This window comes from Gymnoscopelus microlampas, assembly GCF_963454915.1.
Source record: "Gymnoscopelus microlampas genome assembly, chromosome: 10".
Classification (NCBI taxonomy): domain Eukaryota; kingdom Metazoa; phylum Chordata; class Actinopteri; order Myctophiformes; family Myctophidae; genus Gymnoscopelus; species Gymnoscopelus microlampas.
This window is the reverse complement of record NC_139947.1, coordinates 24,993,883-25,017,308: the sequence shown is the minus strand read 5'-3', so window position 1 is coordinate 25,017,308 and position 23,426 is coordinate 24,993,883. Positions and strand designations below refer to the sequence as shown.

Here is a 23,426-nt window from a genome sequence, read left to right as displayed (position 1 = left end):
GCAGGAGACACAACTTGCACAGAACTTTGTTTGGAAGTGACTGCGAAAACGACGCAGACTGTAATGCTGAAAATGACCCTCCTAACAGTGATGAAGGGCCGTAAAAGAATGATAGATGATATTATTGTATATAGTTCAATCTTATAACTTGTCAATACTGTTTTTGCAAGTTAATGTGTAATCTCATGTACATACCTGCTGCTAGTGTAGACCTACCAAAGTGTCACCACCTTGCACCTTATGTCTAATCTCATGTACATACTGTATCTGTTGGTGTATGCCATTTGTATATCCTTGACATGTTTTCTATTACTGATAGATTGTTCTCCTTGCTCTCCCCGCCCTCTTCTTTTCTTTTCTTCTCTTTGAAAACAACAGAAACAATGGAGTTTTTCACCCATTTCTTTACATCTGTAAACCTGTGGTGTAATAAAGTCAATGATGTGTTGATATTACACAAATATAAAGACTATATTTTCCATTTACATTTGTTTTCTTGCTTTTATATAATAACTACATTGAGGTATTTATTGGACTCCTTGACCTGGAAACATATTAACTAAGGTTGGTTGTCTAGAATCCAAGATAGCACAAATTAGGCTATATATTTTAGGTCGTCCATATTGAACAATATGGTGGGCCATGCAGGTATCTGTGCAAATGCAAACAAGGATTTTTGGATTCCTCATGCTCTGAAGATTCCAAAAGTGTATATTTTTCTAATCCAAACTTTTTAACGAAAATATATTTTTTAACATAGTAAACCTGAATTTCACTGGCCATCCCCTATGTGGCGCTACTGCAAGTCCCTGTGCATAATCCTTTAGGTCTCTATTGGATTCCTTGACCCAGAAAACATTGGATTAGTATATTTAATTAACTTTCTATGTTGTTTAGAAGCCAAGATATCACAAATTATGTATTTTATGGTGGCCATTTTGAACGTCCAATATGGCGGACATGCAGGTGTCTGTGCAAATGCAAACATAGATTTTTGGATTCCCCATGTTCTGAAGATAAAAATAAAGTATTGTTTTGCTAATCTCCACAAATTTTGAACAAGAACACATAGTGAACCTGACTACTGAAAGAGGAACCAGTTTATGGCACTTTCAGACTTCTAACTCAAGACAGTATTGACCATGCAGGCTTTCATGATGTTTCCAAAACCACACGACTTTAACTTGTTATGATATCCATTCCTACTCCTGATGACCTACAGTAGGCATTGATGTCCATGATGCCAATGTGATGTCATTTTTCAGTAAAAAACAATCAGACATGATTTCCTTGTACAGTAGATCAAAGCCCTTTTAAAGGGCAAATCCCTTCACATTAATCCAGTCTGGGAGCCAATATAAATTAGCCAAACCAAAACGGTATGACTGGTCCAATGGTTGACATGTGGAACCAGATTAAACCGGGTCTGTGGATGTCAACCAATACTGTAGGTACAGGTAAAGGTACAGACTGCTGGACACCATGCCGACAGTCTCTGAATTTGTAAAAGGATACCATGACATTTTCTATTTTATTCTATCATTCTCTACCAGGCAAAGGTATTTGCTATTTTGACTTTCTGCAACCCTAAAAGCAGCTTATTAGCATTTGACGGCATCCTGAAACCTATCGTTGCCACTACCTGCAAGATCCTGTAATAATTAGCAGATACCACACTAGCTTCACCGGCGTGCAATTCACCTCTAGGTGGCAACACAATCATGGTCTTTGTCCAAGTAATACCAATTAATAAACAAAATCATACCATAGCATCTGTGTGAACACTCAACATGCTAGGAAAGCTAGGAAAAATGTATCTTTTCCAGCATTCATACTTTGTGCTTGGCTTGTTAGAACCAACATGGCTTAAAAACTCACAATAATGTTTTATTGTTTTATGTATTACTGCTTGTTGTATTACCAACAAGTAATTCAATAAGCAATTGTCATTATTGCCCATTATCCTCCTTCAACAAACTGTAAGAGTTCAAGGCATTCCTTATGCGGGTATGTTCGGAATGTGGGACTACCCAGACAGATCGGTGAGTTTGAAGCGCTGAGTTTTAGGTTGAAGTATGACTGCGATGTTAAGACCCAGAACACGATAAAGGAATGTGCTGGCTGCGTTGGGTGAGGGGGGTTAGTACATAGTCTCTCAGAGAGTCCTGACATTTTGTGGGATCCAATGAGGTTCCCAGTGGAAGGATGCAGAAGGAGTGGGAAGACAACAGTGTGCCAGTCTAGGTCTGCACGGTCAGACCTCCACTGAGGTAATCTGGTTCATCTGGGCCCTCATACACTGAATGCTGTTGAGAATCTTCTTCTGGTGGCCTGCCAGCGTAACGCCCACTCGAAGGATGTCCCTGTGGAAAGAGACCAGTCAGCTATAGTGACACCTTAACAGTTTTTCATTTATTTTGTGGGGATTTATTTTCATGCTTTATTTTTTAGGAGAATTTAGAGAAAGGAGGCCAAAGGCAGAGAGAGAGGAGAGACATGCGTGGACCGGGAGTCGGATTTGAACTTGGGTCCTCACGGTTCACAAGGAACACATGGTCTATGCACTAACTGGCTGAGCCCCCAGGCACCCCAACCTTAAACCTTCTTTCAAATTGCTTCAAATCAAACGCTTACAGTATCACCTTCTGAAAACCGACCTGCCCAGAGCTCTGTAATTGCCTAGCCATTCTCACGTGTTCTAGTAGTATATGAGTTTGTTTTTTCTCATGTTGGATCCCATTTGATCCATGAGCACCATTGACACTTTTAACTATTGTTACCTTTTTATATCTCCTGCTAGCACCTGTTTGTTCTGTTTTTTTCTGTGTAAGACTTTTGATGGATTATACAATGATCCTACATACTAACTAACTTTGTCATTGCCCTGGTCCATGGTGCATAGGTTTATGCTGCCGTTAGCTACCATGAGTTAAAATCTACTTGATTCCAAAGTTACAATTTTATCTGAAATAGCCTTATATTTCCTTGTGACATGACAATAACTGAACAGCTGTGGGTAATCATTAAGTAAATTAGTACTTTTGAAAACATTTTAAAAGAAGAAGATCTACAAGCTCACAACGCATTGCAATGTGACGTGTTGAGGGTGAGATATTTTTTAAATCATTTTGAAAAACATAATTTGAAAAATTGAAGATTTATGAAATGTTTAGAAAATAGGGCTTAAGTGTTTAATGAGAGTAAAGTGAATATACAAACTAAAGTTTAAAATGTACTTCAAAGTCTAGCAGGACTACGGCACAAGATGTTAAAGGTGAAATAGAAACATTCAGCCACTAGATGTCGCACTACAACCGCACAATCCGCATCATAACACCTCTGTTGCCACAGGCCCCCTCAAGTGGTTACCAGTTCATTGCGCAACCATATTTTATTTAGTGGTTGAGTGGAGTGAGACCAGTCAGACAGAGTCATGTCAAGTGATAAAATATTCATGTAGAGTAATGAATTCATTTTACCATCACATTCAGCCATTTCCCACCCGACACAGAGATAAAGCATGGTAACAACGATGTTATTCTATTGGTTTACAAGCCATGGGAACCAAACGTATCTTACAGAGATAAACAAAACATTCATTTTGGAATGTTAAAGGAGGAGTTCACCCAACAAATTACTTATTTTCTATCAATTACACACCCCATGAAGCCTTGATTTCATGGATTTATTTTTGTTTTTGTGGCATATTCCTAAAACAATAATTTGATGACCGTGTGTATTTCCGGTAGGAGACACAAATAATCTACTTTGTGTCTCCTACCGGATACATTAGCTGGTAGGAGACGGGAATCAAATTATTAGCTTTGGAATGCGACAAAAACAAAAAATAATCCATGGATTCAAGGCTTCATAGGGTGCGCAATTGATAGAAAATAAGTATTTTTTTGGGTGAACTCCTCCTTTAAGCTGCAACCCATACTATTTTTTTAGTGTGTGTGTGAATGATATATTATCTTGACTATCTGTAAGGTAGGTGTATGTTAATACATTATAAGTAACACAACAGCAGTGGTTGTAGTTAGTCAACTGCTCCTCTTGTATATCCTGTGGGTGGCCAGTTGACAAGTAATGGTGTTGCATGAAGCTCAAATCGCTCATCAAATCGCAATCGCTAATCCAATTCATCCTCTTCCCAAAGGACTGCCCGTTATAGCTCATCAGTAGTCATTTTGGCACATGCTCAGGGGACCAGGATTTGAAACCCGGGTAGGACATAAAAGTTTAAATTCGCAATCATAATGCTTTTTATGAAGAAACAATGCTTTCATTCTGCACCGTTCTGAAAGAGCTGTGGAGCTGTGGATGTATTATATCCCTCTTACCACTCCTATAATAGAAAATGCGCTGTCTGCCTGAAGGGTGCTTTTCTGTAGTTTTTAGTTTTTGTTCGTTATTCATCTACATAAAAATGTTATCAATCACCATTAAATAACCAAGTGGGTTGGTTATGGTAGTGAAGTAGATTAATAGAATGAAGCTTGACTTTATAGACAGAGACAGCACAGCTCTGAAGTGGTTCAAACTCACCTTTTTGAAATTGTACACTCTCTGCACATTCTGTTCCCATCATAATATTCTCCCAGAGTACAGCATATTAAGCACTATTCTAAGCAAGTATATGCTTCACAATGGGGATCAGGCACAGTACAATCTCCGCCCGAGACACTAACATCGACTAAATGAAGAGATAATTTAAAATGGTTGGAATCTGTTTGGTTGAAAAGTTAAAAGTAGACTTACTCTGTGGTCATTTGGGACACCACATCGAAGCTGGTGAAGCCTTCATTGGCAAAGTTCTCCTTATACTGACCCATCTTGATGGCTTCCAGCCAATCGTCAACTGTGCTAAAAGACGAAAAGTCTGGAGTACTGCGGTCCAGCAGAGGTAAGTGAACACTGCAGAAACAGAATAATAATAGTACTTCATGACCTACAAAATAAATTCAGGGCCAAGAAGGAACCAATGAATCAGATTTAGGCATGGTAAGAAGGCCATACCTTGAAGAGAGTGGCGTCATGGCCTTGAGGGTGTTGGGGTTGCGGATCATCTTGTCCAGCGTGCTCACAATCTGGCCTAACTTGGGCCGGTTGTTTCGATCCTTCTGCCAGCAGTCCAGCATCAACTGATGCAATGCACTAGGGCAGTCCATAGGGGGCGGTAACCTGTAGTCCTGCTCTATGGCATTTATCACCTAAAACAAAATAAAAAAGACAGTATTTAAAAAAGAGACAATTATTATTCTATATTAGTGTTTTTATGTCAAGGACCCCCAAAATAATATGTATTTGGCCGCAGTTCCCACTTGAAAATATTTTGTGCGAGACACAAGATTTGTGTTGTTAAAAAGTTTCAAAAATATTCCAAAATGTTCTTTTGAAAATAGACGATCAACAAGCTCATAACGAGGTCCAATGCGACGCATTGTGTGCTTGTAAATCAGATATTTTCATATAGCTGATATATATAAAGCGGTCAAACTGATATATTTTATTTAATTTATATTAACTAATTTCACTTGGGACCCCCTGGAACCCCTTCAAGGACCCCTGGTTGGCCCCGGACCCCACTTTGAGAGCCAATGTTCTATATCATTTTGTATTTTGTTCAGATTTTGTTTAGACTTTAGTACGTTAAATCTTCCTTCAGGTCACACTCACATCTTGGTTGCTCATATCCCAGTAGGGCCTCTCTCCGTAGGACATCACCTCCCACATGACGATGCCGTAGCTCCAGCAGTCACTGGAGGAAGTGAACTTCCTGTACTGAATGGCCTCAGGAGCTGTCCATCTAATGGGGATCTTCCCGCCCTGGTGAAGATACAGTGTGAAGTATTTTTGTTGCCAATGTTTTGAATTAAATGACCAGTGAAGTGATCTGGCATGTGTCCATTGACTACAATGTAAAATCCCCTGTCAATCTGAGAGTGTACAAATTACTTAACACTGAGTATTTCGCTATGTACGACTCATACAGTATACTTGACATCACTGTAGACCATTGTCCAAAGCATACCATTGTGTGATTTTCAAGGAAGCCATTGGATTCCATTCATTTCAGTATGCTAGGAAACTTGCTTGAGTTAGGTCGTTAACAAAGTGAGCTTTATTACATGGTTTATACTTTTGTCAAAGTTGCATTTTAATTTTTAATACATTTTAAGGCACAGATTGATTTTAAAAGTCTAGCTGAACAACAATAAAGGCCTTCTTTTAACTCCAATTTACTTAGCAAACATGAGAATATGAATGGGGACAAGCAGTACTTTTGTTTTCACTAAATGCACAGCAGTGACTCACCAGAGCGCTGGTGTAGGTGGGGTCTGAGGTGTCGTCCTCTAAGAAGCGCGACAGGCCAAAGTCAGACACCTTACACACCAGATTGCTGTTGACCAGGATATTCCGTGCCGCAAGGTCTCGATGAACATAGTTCATATCACACAGGTACTTCATCCCTGCTGCTATGCCACGTAGCATGCCCACTAACTGGATCACTGTAAACTGCCCATCATTTTGCTAAAGAAAAAAAGAAAAGCAAAAGCAAAATTGTATTTGAAAATAATTTAAAATAGATGATAAAGTAATTGATAGAGTTGGCCATGATGACCATTTTTATTTAACCTGTATACGCCTCGATATTGATATTATATTTATTATAATAGGCCTATATTTATTTGGGCTACTGCCAATATTTTGACTTAATCTTCATCAGGGCTCCGTTTTAAATTGTGAATTCTAACAGATATCTCCTTAACTCCTAAAGCACTACTTTGTGACAAATAGCAATAATAGCCAATCTACATGTAGCAATAGCCGATTTCTGTATTTTTAAAAATATTGAAAATGTTTTTTTTTTTTTATGTCTAAAAAGAGGGCCACCATGTTATAAGTGCTTGAGCTGAACAGAAGAGTGACAAGACTGCACTGTAGTGATGATGTAATCTAGAAGCAAATCCTTGAGCTGTTCCAAAGACAAGTGGATAATGTTACACACAGAGGACACAGACAGAACCCATGGTGGTTTTACTGATTCAGAGTTGTAAGCCCTACATTCACTTAAACCTCACTTCCAAAGCATGCGTCTAGTGTTTTAGTTGAACGCTGGGTTCTTTTCAGCGAGCGACGTGGCTGTACAATGAAGTATATATTATGCTTTACCCTGAGGAAGGAGTCCAGGGATCCGTTCTCCATGAACTCTGTGATGATCATGACAGGGCTGCTCTTGGTCACCACTCCCTCCAGGTGGATGATGTTGGGGTGGTCAAACTGGCCCATGATGGATGCCTCGCTCAGGAAGTCCCGCCTCTGGCGATCTGTGTAGCCCCCCTTGAGTGTCTTAATAGCCACTAGAATCTCTCGTTTCCCAGGCAGACGCAGGTTTCCACTGCACACCTCTCCAAACTCTCCTATAGTGAAAGAGATGAGACGATGACTGATTTGTACGTACGCAAATGGTAAAGTACCAGCACAAAGAAAATGAGTGGAAGTACCACGTGTGCACAAGAAATTTGGCACAAGTGTATCAAGTCTGCCTCTTGTACTGGCATTTGTCCTAAAGCATTTCCTCCATTCCCAGGAACATCTTCTAAACACTATGATCCTTGAAATACTGCGGAAACGTATTATATGGATGCATTTATTTCAACATAGAGACATAGATGTCTTACATTTCTGGTGTTCTTCTAATGCATCTAAGAATCACTACACCATGTGTATGTAGCAGCCTGCAGTATGGGACGCATTGCAATTTTACCTGCACCAATGACTTGCTCAATCTTCACACAGGAGATGTCAATCTCCTTTGCAAACTCTCTGACGGCCTCATTTGGGTCCTCATATGTGAAGGGGTCAATGTAGATCTTCATTCCTGGTGACACTGGGACAAAGTAGTGTCAGAAGTAACCAGTTTACTGTAGGTATAGAGAACACTGTGGAAAAAAGGTTTTAAAATGATCTTTATACCCTCAACTCCTATCTAGAAACATAGAGGAAACTATGGATAGCTTTTCTATAATTTCCCCCACAACAATAACTGAAACTCAAGCACAACATTTGCAAAACTACTTAAAATACAACATTTAGTTTGTTTTAAAGCATGTGACTTACAGTGACCACTGGTGTAGTGTTGAAGCTTGTCTGTGTACTCAGATTCTGGTCTATCTGATCCCCTTCTGTTATGGACACACAGAAAGAACAAGTATAAAAGTATGCTCAGTGGAGTTCAAATCTTGTTAAAGGACGACTTCACCCATTTTCAACCTATCTTCATATAATAGGTCCTCACTAATGCTCATGATAAAATGGTACCATTTTTTTCTACTCAGTCTGTGTCTCAGAGGAGGGCTCTGGACAGTTCAGAAACCGGTCTACCAGTGACATCATCATTAGGAAAGATTAAAAAAAACATATATATATTTCAATTTTGAATTTAGATTTTTATTAACACGTGAACAATGGCTTCTATTATTGCATTGCAACTTTCCATGAATACAAAGTCTGCAGTTTCTATTAGCTTCTATTAGATTCCCCATCGATGATGTCACTGGTAGACGGGTTTCTGAACTGTCCACAGCCCTCCTCTGAGACACAGACTGAGTAGAAAAAAATGGTACCAATTTTATCATGAGCATTAGTGAGGACCTATTATATGAGGATAGGTTGAAAATGGGTGAAGTCGTCCTTTAAGTAAAGCAGATTTGGGGAGGACCCATGCACTGGATCTTTTCAGGGACCCCCAGCTATTTCTGTGGACAGCCCTGACTGTAATCTATTAAATGAAGCCATTATGGGTTTAGGCTGACTGTAACTGCAGTGTAGCTGTGTGAAAGAGGCTGCATGCACAATTACGCATTAGAGAGACTGCTAACCATGTTAATTAATGAACTGATGTTAAAATGTAATGCTGAAATGAATTCTAATAAGCAAAAGGGATGAAAATAACTTAGATGAGACACTTTTGTTCCACATCAGAAGTGAACTGGCCACGGCATTGAATGCAAATTTTGTCCAGCCCTGTCTCGACCTGGATTCAAACCTGTGTCTCCCATATGGGGGTCAGACAGCGGACACACACATGCACACGCAAGCGCCCTACATACATGAACCAAAGAATAAACAATCTATGCTATTTAAAGTGTGAATTCTATTTGGGGAATAATCCTTATGATCATTTATATAATATGTCCTCTCTACGATATCAATTCAGGCAAACTACTGTATGTCGTAGTTAGTTTTCTGTGAGCTGTGAACAGCTGTAACTTGAAAGGTGCGTTCATTGAAGCGCATATCACCAGGTTCAGGCGCTAACAGACTAAAAAGGGATGTAAAAGAGGGACATTATATATATATATATATATATCTCTCTCTCTCTCTCTCTCTCTCTCTCTCTCTCTCTCTCTCTCTCTCTCTCTCTCTCTCTCTCTCTCTCTCTCTCTCTCTCTCTCTCTCTCTCTCTCTCTCTCTCTCTCTCTCTCTCTCTCTCTCTCTCTCTCTCTCTATATATATATATATATATATATATACATATATATATATATATATATATATATATATATACACCAGAGACACTATACCCACGGCCACGCTAGCCATGGAGGTTTCAGCTGACAATACTTGGGCTCTTAGAGTTGATGGGAGATTTTGTTAGCGGATATGTGGAACTCATAGAAAACACTGCTTGGTTATTCTAGGCCAAGTGTGCCAGATTACTGCCCTCAAACTAGAAGTCCAGTGCCTGGACTGCCTTGTCCAGGAAGGCAGCACATGTGCAAGCATGCTTGCAAGCTCACTGAAGTGCCCCTGAGTACAGGTACACATCTGTCATGAACACAAATCTGCTCTAAGGGTTTGCAAAGCAAGGCAGACAACATCTTCTTTGAATTTCCTGAAAAGTAATGGTTTTGGGGCATTTTGGTTTTGGTTTCCATCTGACAGCGATGATATACTGGAAGAAAACGCTTGTTTTTGTCCTCGTAAAAACACAGAACATGCATGTGTGTTGGTAGTGGTAATAATGGCATCTGCTTATGACCGACGTCGTGCTGCGTGACTGACCGGTTACAGACAATGATGAGCACAGTGATGGCGATGATGAAGACCACGCCTGCAGCAGCTGAGCCAATGATCAGAGGCAGCTTCTCCTGGATGTTGGAATTATATTCCTCTGCAAATAAAAACAGTAAGGTTTTCTGACTGATCAAAAGACAACAAACTGCACAATCCTCATTTATATCTGAGATTCTCAAAATAGGCTAACATGAACACTATGTCAGCGTGCCGTTTATGTATATATAATGCATAGTGTGTGCATACATGCTCAGGAAAAATCGTCCTCTCAGGACACTTGTTGGACTGATGCGTGTATCGTATGACTTATAATAATGTGTGTCTATACTGTACTCTACTGTATGTGTACCTAATTTCCAGCCCTGCGTCAAACCTGAGCGACCTGAGACAAATTCAGAGCCATCCTGGCTGACAGGACACAATACAGCTGAATTAAAATAAACTGCATTCAAATGATTCAATGGAATAATTAAATAACTGAAAAAAACAATTTGTGTTAAACGTTGCTATTATATCCCACATTAAACTGGAATTCCTCCTTCTCTTGAAAACCTTTGAGACAAAGAGATCTTCAGCATACCTTCAGTCATAGTTTGGAAGTACATCTTGCCACTAAATCGTCCAAATCCGGCCACAGTCCGAGCTCGCACTTGGAAGACGTATATAGCTCCAGGCCTCAGCCCTCTTATGACTGCAGTGTTGGTCTGACTCCTCACCACAGAGGAGTTCCACTCTGCCTGGTTCTGAAACATAGATGGGCTCATTCAGGTTCCCCATAGTTACATCTACACAAAATGATAACCTGACACGGTCACATTTACAAAGTCAAATTTCTTTTGAAAGTCAGACTAAAAAGGCAAACCTGAGGTGTGCATAGTTGAGCCGCAGTGCTGTGTTTCAACTTAATGTTTTACATTTTCAGTGGCTTCTGGTGGACAGCCTCATTACATAACAGCTTTGTGCACAGCTCAACTAATTAAAGGCCCATTGCATACACCCCATGAAGTCCCATGGTGTAGTTTACTGTCAATCCTCAGATAAATCATCTCTGTTCAATAAATGTATAAATGTCAAGTGTTTTTCTCGGCCCAAAATATCCCAAAACAAACCCTCATTAATATATATGACAATATGACATACTTAGAATCACATTCTAGCATTTTCTTTGGCCTGCATAACAAATGTTTATGCATGTCTTTGATGAGGCTTTGATTGGTATTCGATGCGTGACATTGCACCCTGTCTGAGTTGCGTGCCCTGCGTCAGACCAGTTTTCAGTGCTGGTCTGAAAACCAGATTTTTGTTGTAAATATCTGTATTAAATGCGAAATGCAAGAAACTACTAGTTTTCATGTGTATGCTTAATAGACATAAGCCAAACAAAAGCTAGATTCTAGGGGGGGGGGGGGGGTAGAATCAACACAGAACATTTTCACATAAAAATATAAGTCAAATCAGTGGATAAAATATGCCACAAAGCCTCATTGACTCATGATTATAAAAAAAACTGCTCAAAGTGCATATTGGACAAAAGACCTGGTTGACAATACCTTGTCATAGTATTGGAGCTCATAGTCCAGGATGAGTCCATTTGGCTGGTCGGGCTGTGACCAGGATAAAGTGATGCTATTGGGGGTTCTGCTGACCTGGTGCATAATGGACACGGCTGATGGTGCTGAGAACGTCAAAGACCCAGAGACAGAAAGTTAGGACAGGCAAAAGCATGAGAGAAAACATGATGTGCCCTAGACAGACAGATAGACTGGGCCAAGACAATGCTGACAAGAGCAACCAGGCGTTCAATATAGGAGAGTTAGCAGAGTCAGCAAATGGTGCTTCTTCTTGCACAGCAAATGTGTTAATTGGACCCTCACGGGTCAGCGCCGACTTCAGAGTCGACCTACCAGCTTGGTTGGTGGTGATGTTGACAGCCGCATACTGCGGCGAGTAGAGACTCTGGTCCGACACCCCGTTCACGGCTTGGATCTCGAACGTGTACTGGGTGTGGGCCAGGAGGTCGCTGATGTGGACCTGCGTCTCGGTCAGACCGAGCTGGCGTGGCACGAACTGCACGTTGTCGCCACAGCGGGTGCAGCCACCTCGCCCGGCACCGCAGCTCTTGCAGATGATGTTGTAGACGACGTCCTCACGGCCACCGCCTTCCAGCGGCGCAGTCCACTCCAGCTTCAGAGATGTCTCATTCACTATAGAGATGACATTCTGCGGCACTGATGGAATAGCTGCAAGGAATAGGGGGAATAAGAGCTATGATATGAGAGTAGCCCATGTGCCATTTACAAAGCTTGCGTTTTCTTGTTTTTTTCTCCTCTTACTCCATAATGTAGAGTAGCTACTTATTTTTACTAATTTCGTCAATTTATTACACCTATAAATCCTCCCCACACATTTCTGTTTTGCGACTGCTATTGTACCCTACTGCTTCACCAGTGAGGAGCCCCGACTGGGAGGACGTGGCACCTTCGTCCTACTCAACCCCACCAGACTGTAGGAGTTGCTAGTGCAGCGACAATGATCACTCTCCCTGCCTTGCTTTCTACTATGCACACAGCCAATTCTGTTTGTATAGATACTGGATTATTTTATTTTTTTTGCACAGAGGCAGGCAAGCTTATTAAGAACAAGTTCTTATTTACAAGGCAAGGCCTCTTGAGGGAGTGGGGAAGGGGGCTAATAGTATAATTATACATACTGGTGCAAGGCATCTGCTGTGGATCAGAGTCGGTACGGTAGTAGCTGGTGCGGCACACGCAGTTGGTGGCTCCCTCACTAGTGGTGCGGCTGTTGATGGGACACTGCAGACAGTTGTGGTCCCCCTGTGAGGTCTTGAAGTACCCCGGCAAGCAAGCTGCAAGGGACAGTGACATTGAATTATAACGTGACAGTGGACATAACCAGTGCACTGTAAAGAATCCTCATGTAAAGCTGAGAGTGCACAATGTAATTTTGCATTGACTAGGGTTTGCCATTGACTACGGCTCATGGTATATTTAACATGAATGGCAACCATTTTCTACAGCATTACTTTGGTTTGTTTGATTTTCAATGAAACCATTAGACTCCATTAATTTCAATATTATTTTTTTATTACGGTTCAATGCTTTAAAATGCAGATTAAGTCTAGCCAAAAATAGACAGAGAAATATGTGTAGCCAACATATTGACGCAATTATTCAGATACATTCTGTCATATTTGAATGACTATGGAGAAAGAATAAAGCTATCAACAGCAAAATGGTCTATGTTTGTGTATGATAAATGGCCGAAGCTACAGTATGAACAGACAATGACATGTAGCCTATTGATGTCCAAATGGTGACTGATCTAGGAGTTGAAGCTTATCCTATACTTGACACATTAACCTACAGAAACGTTTGGGTGGCGCAGTGAGTCGAGAAACTTTCTTGTCTGCCCTGATTATGTCCATCGATATTGTGTAACACACTGTCAATATTGACACGTAGGCTACTAGAACACACATTCATTATGTTACTGGACTAAAATGGGTCAAGCTGGAAATCAATAGTCAATAATCAATAGTGCCTACACAGTTAAATCCTCCTCAGTGTTCATTTTATCCATTTGTTTTTTTGTATTATCCATTTGCAACTGAGATTGTGCAAATGTGACCAATTATACCCACAAGGGTACATTTGATAGCATTTGTACACTCTCAGAGTTAAATTCTCTGCAAACATTGATTAGAGGACTATACTTGTTACTGTAAACGCTGTAACAATCCTGCAGCATTCATTTCAGCTCATAAGTCTATCTATGAATGGTGAAGATTGTGAGCCCACATGAATACGTGTGTGTGTGTGTGTGTGTGTGTGTGTGTGTGTGTGTGTGTGTGTGTGTGTGTGTGTGTGTGTGTGTGTGTGTGTGTGTGTGTGTGTGTGTGTGTGTGTGTGTGTGTGTGTGTGTGTGTGTGTGTGTTAGGTACTTTTAACTTTACTGGAGTATATATATACTTTTTTTTATTGTACTTTTAGCTTTTACTCCTCTACAATTATTTGAAAACTTTAGTTATTAGTTACTTTGTAGATTTTGATTATTATTACAAACCATACATTAACCACTTCAGCCCTATACATTTCGGCCGGTTGAAGCTCACAATGCATCGCGATGCAACGCATTGTGAGATATGCTTTTTTCAAACTATTATTTTTTACATTTTTTTAGAAAACTTGTAAAATGGGACATTCTGCATAATGAGTACTTCTTTTGGTACTTTGGTACATTTTGATAGCAATACTTTTGTACTTTTACTCAAGTCAAATTTTTATTCCAGACTTTTACTTCTTTCTTATAGTATTTCTATATTGCAGTATTGATACTTTTACTTAAGTAAAACATTTCATTACTTTTCCCACCACTGGTGTAGACAGAGACACACATATTGGACGATGATGGAGGAGGTCTGCTCCCCCGCTGAGTGCATTGGGCCACATCGTGGGGATGCACACAAGACCACCACAGCAACAGGTTGTCACAGACAACGTGTTGTTGCCCCAGGCAGCTGGTGACCTCATGCTTGAACAATTCGTTCAGAACGGTCCACAGAAACAAATCTCAGTGAGGAGAAACGCACACATGCACACACTGTACTGCAACTAAATTGTGCAGTGTGCAGTGATAGCTATTTTTACGATACGATATTTTATGTGCTTTTCTGCATTTATTTGGATATTACAGTGTAGATTGATAGAAAACAAAAGAGAGAAAGATGGGGAGTGATGTGCAAAGGCTATTGGGCTCGGGAATCGAACCCGCGACTCACATTTCAGCCTATATGTGGTACTAACCACTAGGCCATCGCCACCCCAACGTGATAGCTTTTTGACTCTGGGTGCGGTCGCATGCAAAAGGAAACAAACAACGCTTGATCCAGCCACTGTAAAATGCAGAACCATGCACTTGGCCCAGGTTCTGAACATGCTGTAGCACTGATACATCCCGGATTTAAATCGGAATGCAGCTTTGCTCTCTACACTAGCCAATGTGTTCCTGTGCTCATACAAGACAGCATATGTTTAGTCATACAAGTCTGCACGCAGCATCTCAAAAAGGTCAGCTTATGGATGTGACGCGCAACGTGATTCCTCTAGACCCTGTCAGCTCTGTTGTTTGCGGCGGGAATATGAGGATTAGGTAGGGAAGTCTGGGATTGTCCTGCTCACTGCTCACTCATCCAGGCACTATTGTTCTGAGAGGGAAGGATCTGAAATGGGTTCAAAGGAGGGAAGGAAGGAAGGAAGGAAGGAAGGAAGGAAGGAAGAACGAAAGAAAGAAAGAAAGAAAGAAAGAAAGAAAGAAAGAAAGAAAGAAAGAAAGAAAGAAAGAAAGAAAGAAAGAAAGAAAGAACGAAAGAAAGAAAGAAAGAAAGAAAGAAAGAAAGAAAGAAAGAAAGAAAGAAAGAAAGAAAGAAAGAAAGAAAAAAAGAAAGAAAAAGACAGACAGACAGACAGACAGACAGACAGACAGACAGACAGACAGACAGACAGACAGACAGACAGACCTGACAGACAGACAGACAGACAGACAGACAGACAGACAGACAGACAGACAGACAGATAGATGTCCATAAGACCTTATTGAAATCTTAATCAGATTTCTATATATACTGCTCAAAGAAATGTAGTTACACTTTGATCCCTTAATTATTTTGAGTTTTCATGAACTGTGTACATACTGCTAACAAAAACTGCTCAAAAGAATGAAGGGATCAAAGTGTTCCCTTAATTATTTTGAGCAGTGCATTTTTTACCAGTTCTCTACGAGGAATTTGTTTTGTAAATTATATGGACAATGTACTGGAAGATAGTTGAGTGGTATTACATTGTTGGTGTGAAGAGTTGGTTCTATTCTATTCTATTGTACATAGTTTGATATTCAGAAACACTGTGGACACTCTTGTCTGACAGTCTGACACTGTCTGAAATCTCTCCGTTGTCTTTGTTCTGCATTAATGGTTTCCTCTCAACACAGTATTCATTCATCCATATTTCATGTTTCACTACTGTCTGGAGCTTCCAGTCCATTTTCCTACATACAATATTAATTAAAGCCATACATTCACACAGAATATTGGAGCATTATATCAATAGTATGTGTATGCCGGATATGAACTGTCTAGAGAACTTCCATAATCAAAATATAGCTCTGTCAGTTTCAAATGCGCAAGCTCCTAAATTATGACTTAATTGGCATAACGACTACATTTGGGAGAAACAGGGGTAAAAATAATTGGCTACTCTAAATTAAAATAAATAAAAAATAAAAAAAAAGCTCCTCGGGGCACAGTTTTCCGCCAGGTCAGGTAGGTTATTGTGGGCCAGCAATGTTCGGAATTCAGTCATTATAGAGGTGAGTGGAATCGGAAGAAGTTGAGGGATTGTTGATGAAGTTTTTGCACAATATGTTGATTTGTGGGAGTGTAGAATATAGTTTTGTGTTTGACTTACTGTTACAGTAATTGTATTGTTTATGTGAAGTGGCTTGTTATAGTGAGACAATTTTTGGGTGGAGGTTCTTTAGTGGCGTAGTTGGAGTGTTTAGGTAAGTTTCATGATGATGGGTTTAGTTGCGATGGACATTAGGTGGGGATTATTATGTACATAGTTCGTCACTGATGCTGCGATCATGATTTGAGGAATTTTGTTCAAAGTGAACTACTCCTGCAAACTTTAACAAACAACATCTTGATCACATACAATTCACAATTTAAGCATTTAGCAGATGCTCTTAATCCAAAGCAATTTACAGTAAGCAAGGAAAAAAACAAGGTTACACATCAAATGCATAGCAATAGTAATCTAGGATCATAGGTAAACGAAGAACCTATCATCAGTCTAATATAAGCCTGCAAGGTCGTCAAGGCTAGGGCAAGTGCAAGTGCTACGGCAAGTGCTACGGGCTATAGAGATGCTGTGTACCGATTTGAGTGATGTTTGGACAAAATCTGTATGAGAAATATAAAAAGAAATGTTTTGCAAAAATTGGCCTCCTGGTGGCGCTATAACAGGCTGGTGTGAAAAGTTTTGGGGCAGAGGTTCTGCTCTAGCTTGCAGGGAGTGTGTGCACAGTTTCAGGTTGATCAGGCCAACGGTGCCGGATTTTAGCTGTTCAACGACGGACGGACAGACACACGGATGGACGCACGCACGCACGGACGGACGGACGGACGGACGGACGGACGGACGGACGGACGGACGGACGGGGCAAAACATAGTCTAGACAAAAATCACTGTGGACACTCTTGTCTGACAGTCTGACACTGTCTGAAATGTCATCTCTCCATTGTCTTTGTCCTGCATCAATGGGTTCATCTCAACACAGTATTCATTCATTCATCTTTCATGTTTCACTATTGTCTGGAGCTTCCAGCCCATTTCCCTATACAGTATTCATTAAAGCCATACAGTCAAACAGATTATTGAAGCATTTTATCTAAAGTATATGTACATTGAAAATGAACTGTCTAGAACTTCCCAAATCAAAATATTGCTATGTCAGTTTCAAATGTCTCAGTTGATCAATCATAGTCAATAAGTTGAAATAAAATCACAGAGGACAGCATTTCAACAGCAGAGTCCATAATACGATTTTTACATCAAGCTGTTGCATTGGGTGCATAAAGCACATTTGGATCTAAAGTTGTAATCCATCATTGTCAAAACAGGAAGACTAAAATAAATAATACTATATTTGTTTTATAAAGACAGCAGTTGCAGTGCAGTGATACAGACTTTGTCACTGACTGACTTAGAGTTGACATGCAGCAACAACAACAGCACAATTACATTTGTGTTTATGTGGCACACCTAAATACGTGAGTGACCTCGGTGGTCAAACGGTATCCTGCAGGGAGAGAACGCCCCACATATTCCCATCACCCACTCTTGGGAGATACCCAGTTTAATTAGACTAGCAGTCTGGACTTTTCACAACTGCACACTACAGCAATTAAATGTCTTGCTCAAAGACACGTTGATAATTGACTGCTGGAGACTGATCCCTGTGGGTGCACAGAAAAGCTAAAGTGTGTTACAGCAGCTAGTTTCTTCCCATATACATAATATGATAATTAAGTCCCTCCCATTTTCGGCCACAGCCTGAAAACTCACCTCAAACTCGCCTCCTATACTAGGACTCCTCATTACTTCCATTACATCCTTTCTTCTTTTCTCTCTCATTTTCTACTTTTAATAGATGCTATAGTTGTACTATGCAGATGGGAATAAGTTCTCAGGCTTCTTTGTGCTTTATCCTTTTGACAGATATGTACAGTACAAATATTTCTTCATTATGCATTTTTGTCAATACAAATGTTAATTAATCAATGAGATGTATGTCGGTTACTTGTTCACATACATTGTTTGCTTGACAATGTTATTTACATTGCATGTTGCTTATTCAAACACTAGGTTATGTTTTTTACCTGGTATCCGAGTTACTTTGTTTTCCTTTGCACTGCACTCCACTTACGTGACCATTTACCCTGTCGTTTGTAGAATATAGGGTTCACGTCATTTACTCTGATCTTGCACTTCTAAGTCTGGATAAGAGTGTCTGTTAAATGCCCTAAATTCATGATTTAGGGGATAGTAATTGTAAATTGAGATGACACGACGTGTCATACCGACTCACCGGTATTTCACTTTGCCCTTATGAAAGACCTAACCGACCGTGACACTCCACAAAGGTCAAATGATAAACTGGGCCTGACTTGTTGCTCCACCAGGTACGGAAAACACAACATTAACAACACACTGTCAGAACACATAACAGCAGATATTCTGGAGAATTACGTCTGATTTACTGTACATTAATTGTTAACCAATAGCACATCTACGTACAATCTGTGAGATTATAGAGCGAAGAGCGAAAACAGAAAAGTACAGAGCCCTGGGGGTCTCACCTCAACCAAGTATAGGGTTTAAGCGGTTAATGACGACTCCTCATTCACTTTCCACAAAATTAATTCTCCAGCCAGTCGTGGGATTTCACCAGCCATGTGGCCACTTCTCTTATCGTTAGGTTCCATACCACAGCCGCACTCACCACTTTCATTAACTGTATCCCACGAGGATGCAACAGGGGCCAGCCTTTTTTTGTTCTTTTCTTTTTTAGATGATCCATTTTCTTAATCATTTTATCAATTTATTTTGTATAGTATAGAGACAGGAAATTGAGGACAGAGAAGAACAGAGAGAACATGCAACACAGGTTTCTTGCCAGAATTGAACCAGTTACTTACTGTATGTGGTCAACCGCACTAACCGGTAATCCACCAGTGTGCCCCCCACCACAGCATGACACTTTCATTTGAATCACACCCTACAGTAGATGGTGACAGGATGAAAGAAGACTGATGACTTGTGCAGCCATAGCACTAAAACAAAGGGTATATTAATGTGTGACTAAATTATGTGACAGATGATGTAGAGAAGTGAAAAGTAATCTAAGATTATAGGACCACAATGGGAGCAAGTCCCTAGGACCTTTTGTGTTATCCTTGTAGTATAGAGCCCAGGGGGACCCCAAGTATATATTGTTAAGTGGTTGGGCTGATTAAAAATGTATAAACCCTCCAAGGTTGCATGTACCACTTGAACCCCTGTATCCATATTCTGGGGGGAACATTAGCCCGTCATGTTGAGACAAGTTGTGAGCTAATAGATCGGCTATATTGGGCAAAGGGATTTGGTCAAAGTACGGAGCCAAATCACATCCATTTTACTACGTCTAGGGGTTAAGTGGTTAAACCTTGCTTAAAGACACAGATTGATGCCTGCAGGTATAACATGGATCGTTTTTTTTAAAGCAGCACTATGTAATTTCCTCTTCTACCCCGGATTTAACCCGGTTTCCTGCGCAAGTGCTGACATTTTTACCTGCCTGCTTGCTCAGGGGATAAATTTAATCTTGACCATCAGGTCAAAATTCGTGTCAGATCCTATGTATACAGTAGGTGAGATCCTGCGTATAACCTCTGACACAATCTAAATATCTCAATAGAAGAACAGGGATACAAAATACAACCACCCCAATTGTATAAGTTATATTGTATTACAGTAAGATTCTCTACCATACAGATCGGACAAAATAACTTATTTTTTAAATGTATTAATTAAAAAAACTTTAATAACTGTGGAAATGAAAGAGGTAGGAAGAAATAATCTGGTGGTACAATAGAAAGCAAGAAAAAGAATGATGAAAGAGAGCAAGAGGCAAATTAGAACAAATTAAAAAAGAAGATGCAATGGGTGAGAAGGACAGAGGGACAGAGAGAGAGAGAGAGAGAGGGGGGGGGGGACAGTGAGACATACAGGAGAATTAGAGAGCATGAGAGAGACACTGAGATGTGGATGATTCACTATGATCGGTGGTGAATAAAAAGGATGTTTTTTCCCTTCTTGTATTTACAGAAGCACTGACCCGTTACTAAGGGTTTGGGATGGGAGTCTGCCCTGACATAGCATGCCTGCTTTTCTTTCAGATGACTACCTCTTTCTGAGTCCGACGCAGATTAGTCTTTCTTCCACCAAGCCTAACTTTTAGCCTGGTATGAGAACTTCTACTGGTGTGAGAACATAGTACACTAATTTGTACACATCCATAGATACACTTACACAATTGTCATGGTATCATCATCAGATCATCTGGCTGGTCTGTATTTTGACATTAGTTATAGGTTCAAAATGGTGTAAGACTTTTGTACTGTAGCTAGAATAAATAGCAAATCCACTCCTCAGCCGACAGTTGTCAATAAGGACTCTATAATGAGTCTGAACACACATCAAGGCGAAGCCTCACTTGACTGTGGCAAACCAATTATTGTAAAAAAGAAAAGAACAAAAGGCTCAATCATTGCACTTACTGTATAGGCTAATGATATCCTCTGACTGCAAAAGGGTTTATTTGTCAGTTCTGATATTTAAAGGTCTAGCTTTGCCGCTACTGCATAAATGCCTTTCTCCATGGCCCTGTAACATATGCAGAGCAGACCATTTCCAAAATCTAAATGATAAATAATAATTATATCATAATCATAATACATAGTTTAGGCTATTTCTTACATGTTTACTAATCATTAGCATTAATTTATCAGATCAATGGACCCTGAGTATTCTCCTACAAAAATAAAACAATTATTTTATTGTTAATGGATGAATATTTCTATGCCTTAACTGAGATATCTTAACTTACATGTTTCAATCTGTCTTTTCCCCTCACATTTTGAAGTAAAGTAATCACCTGCTTTTTACAAAAAATATTGTTTTCTTTATATAGTGTTTGCAATGGGTTACATTTAACATTGTGATTTTTAATCAGATTATCATAATCCTCTTCTTACATCCTCTTATCTGTTACTCTACCACCCTGTCTTGGAAGCCTATTGGATGACACCAATGATGGAGTAAAGACCGCATGATAATGACATGTGTATAAATGCATAGACAGAACATACTGTACAAAACCATCTGTCCAATGGCAGAGAAAGAGAGCAAGCAGCGTTGCTTTGCATACTGTGGTGGTAATGCGTGTCTATTAATGCCCTGGTACCCCCTGGCAATCTGTGGCAAACATTGTGCCTCTTTTCCTGTGCCATTAGACTATGACTCGAAAATAATGTAATTCTGTGTCACTTCAGTTGTATGTTTCTTCAGGTTAAAAACATCTTCCACCCTTAGGGCCACACGGAGAGTCAACTAAAGTCACAACAGATGGCAAACGTTGGAATTAATGTGAGATCATATTGTCATTTCCCTAGCAAAGAACTCACAAAGCCACATTTCTAGGAAAGAGAGAAGAGATGTCTAGGAGTATCAAGTGCCATAATCTCATGGATTCAAGCATTATAAAATCTCACGACTGAAAAACTGTTGTTGTTGGGCCAAGTCCTAATATGCGACGCACACGCACGCACGCACGCAGGCACACACACACACACACACACACACACACACACACACACACACACACACACACACACACACACACACACACACACACACACACACACACACACACACACACACACACACACACACACACACACACACACACACACACACACACAGCTGTGTTTCATAAACAATTAGCACAATATGTAGAATTATGATGTTTTTGGTAGCCACACAGCCAGCAAAATAAAAATTAAAAAAGCCAGACACCAGAGGGTTAAACCTTATGAAATGATTGAACGTGTATTCTATTGCTAGTTTGACCTCTTCAAATACTCTTTAATCTTAAAATAACCAAAAATAGGCGATCAACAAGCTTACAACACGTCGCAGCATGTCGTGTTGTAAGCTTGTAGATTGCCGAAAATAGGCGATCTACAAGCTTATAACACGTCGCAGCGCATGACACGCTTCCATAGAAGACAAGTTGGCTACCATGGAATCGTCGTGGTGACTGAGAACTTTAATCCATGTAATCTCAATGGCATCACAGGATCTTTGCTTATAGGCTTGAGGTGTTGGTACTTTTTTTGTCCTCAACTGTTACATGAAGTGATCAGAAAAACTATAGCCGAACATCACTTGCTCTGACAGATCCTAACCATGACAGCTCAGTTTATAATGCATGAGCCAACTATAGATTCCACAGTATATATAGCAACATGGAGGAGCAGGGAGGTGCCTGGTGGATACAAAGCCACAACCATCATATGAGGACTGTCAGGCCAAATCACAATCAAAACAGACTCTGCAACGATTTTCACAAAGAGCGAACCATGCACAACGGTGCAGAGTATGGTCACATATGCACCCGCTGGGGGAGTCTAGATAATATCATTACCACTGTTTACTGGGAGGGATAGGATGGACATCATTAATTAGACTTTCTGGTCTAATCATCAGGGAAATAGTCTGCAGCCACTTTTTACACAGTTCAATTAGTTCTCTGGAGGTGCCCTGGAGTAAGGCAGCTGCTCTGCCAACACTAGTTCCTGTGTGAACAATGCATGAATATTCCAAGGGTAAATTTCCAACTGTGTATTTACTGGTGAATAATCACTGCTGATTATTTTTACTGATACATATTTATATATGGTACTGTGCATTGTATAAGTATACAGTATATCACAGGGTGCATAGGTGGAAAAGCTAATATTTATAGCTGCTGTTTTCAAATATTCAAGACAAGTGATCGAGGACATGACTGAATGAAAATTAAGATCCCTGATTTTTACTTCGTCTCCTGTAACTATTTCAACTTTTAAAGGACCATACAAGTCGTATAGTACAGAATGTTTAGCCCACTCACTACGACTCACTGTAAGTTTTATATTACAGTTGGACATTTTCTAAACT

The 23,426-nt window shown here is 40.1% G+C and overlaps 1 protein-coding gene across 2 annotated transcripts in view; it reads right to left on the bottom strand.

Moving 5' to 3' along the window:
• Positions 1-2,254: 2,254 nt before the first annotated feature.
• Positions 2,255-23,426, bottom strand: part of ephb2a (eph receptor B2a) — a gene marked incomplete at both ends in the record, with an annotated part of 40,316 nt that continues 19,144 nt past the window's right edge. For both annotated transcript variants that reach the window (XM_084068211.1, XM_084068212.1), the window contains 13 exons: positions 2,255-2,363; positions 4,762-4,917; positions 5,020-5,213; positions 5,680-5,829; positions 6,319-6,534; positions 7,177-7,424; positions 7,772-7,894; positions 8,125-8,189; positions 10,072-10,180; positions 10,664-10,826; positions 11,634-11,758; positions 11,988-12,323; positions 12,794-12,949. In XM_084068211.1, coding sequence (XP_083924337.1) covers positions 2,255-2,363; positions 4,762-4,917; positions 5,020-5,213; positions 5,680-5,829; positions 6,319-6,534; positions 7,177-7,424; positions 7,772-7,894; positions 8,125-8,189; positions 10,072-10,180; positions 10,664-10,826; positions 11,634-11,758; positions 11,988-12,323; positions 12,794-12,949 — 2,150 coding nt within the window. The remainder of the gene's footprint in view (positions 2,364-4,761; positions 4,918-5,019; positions 5,214-5,679; positions 5,830-6,318; positions 6,535-7,176; positions 7,425-7,771; positions 7,895-8,124; positions 8,190-10,071; positions 10,181-10,663; positions 10,827-11,633; positions 11,759-11,987; positions 12,324-12,793; positions 12,950-23,426) is intronic.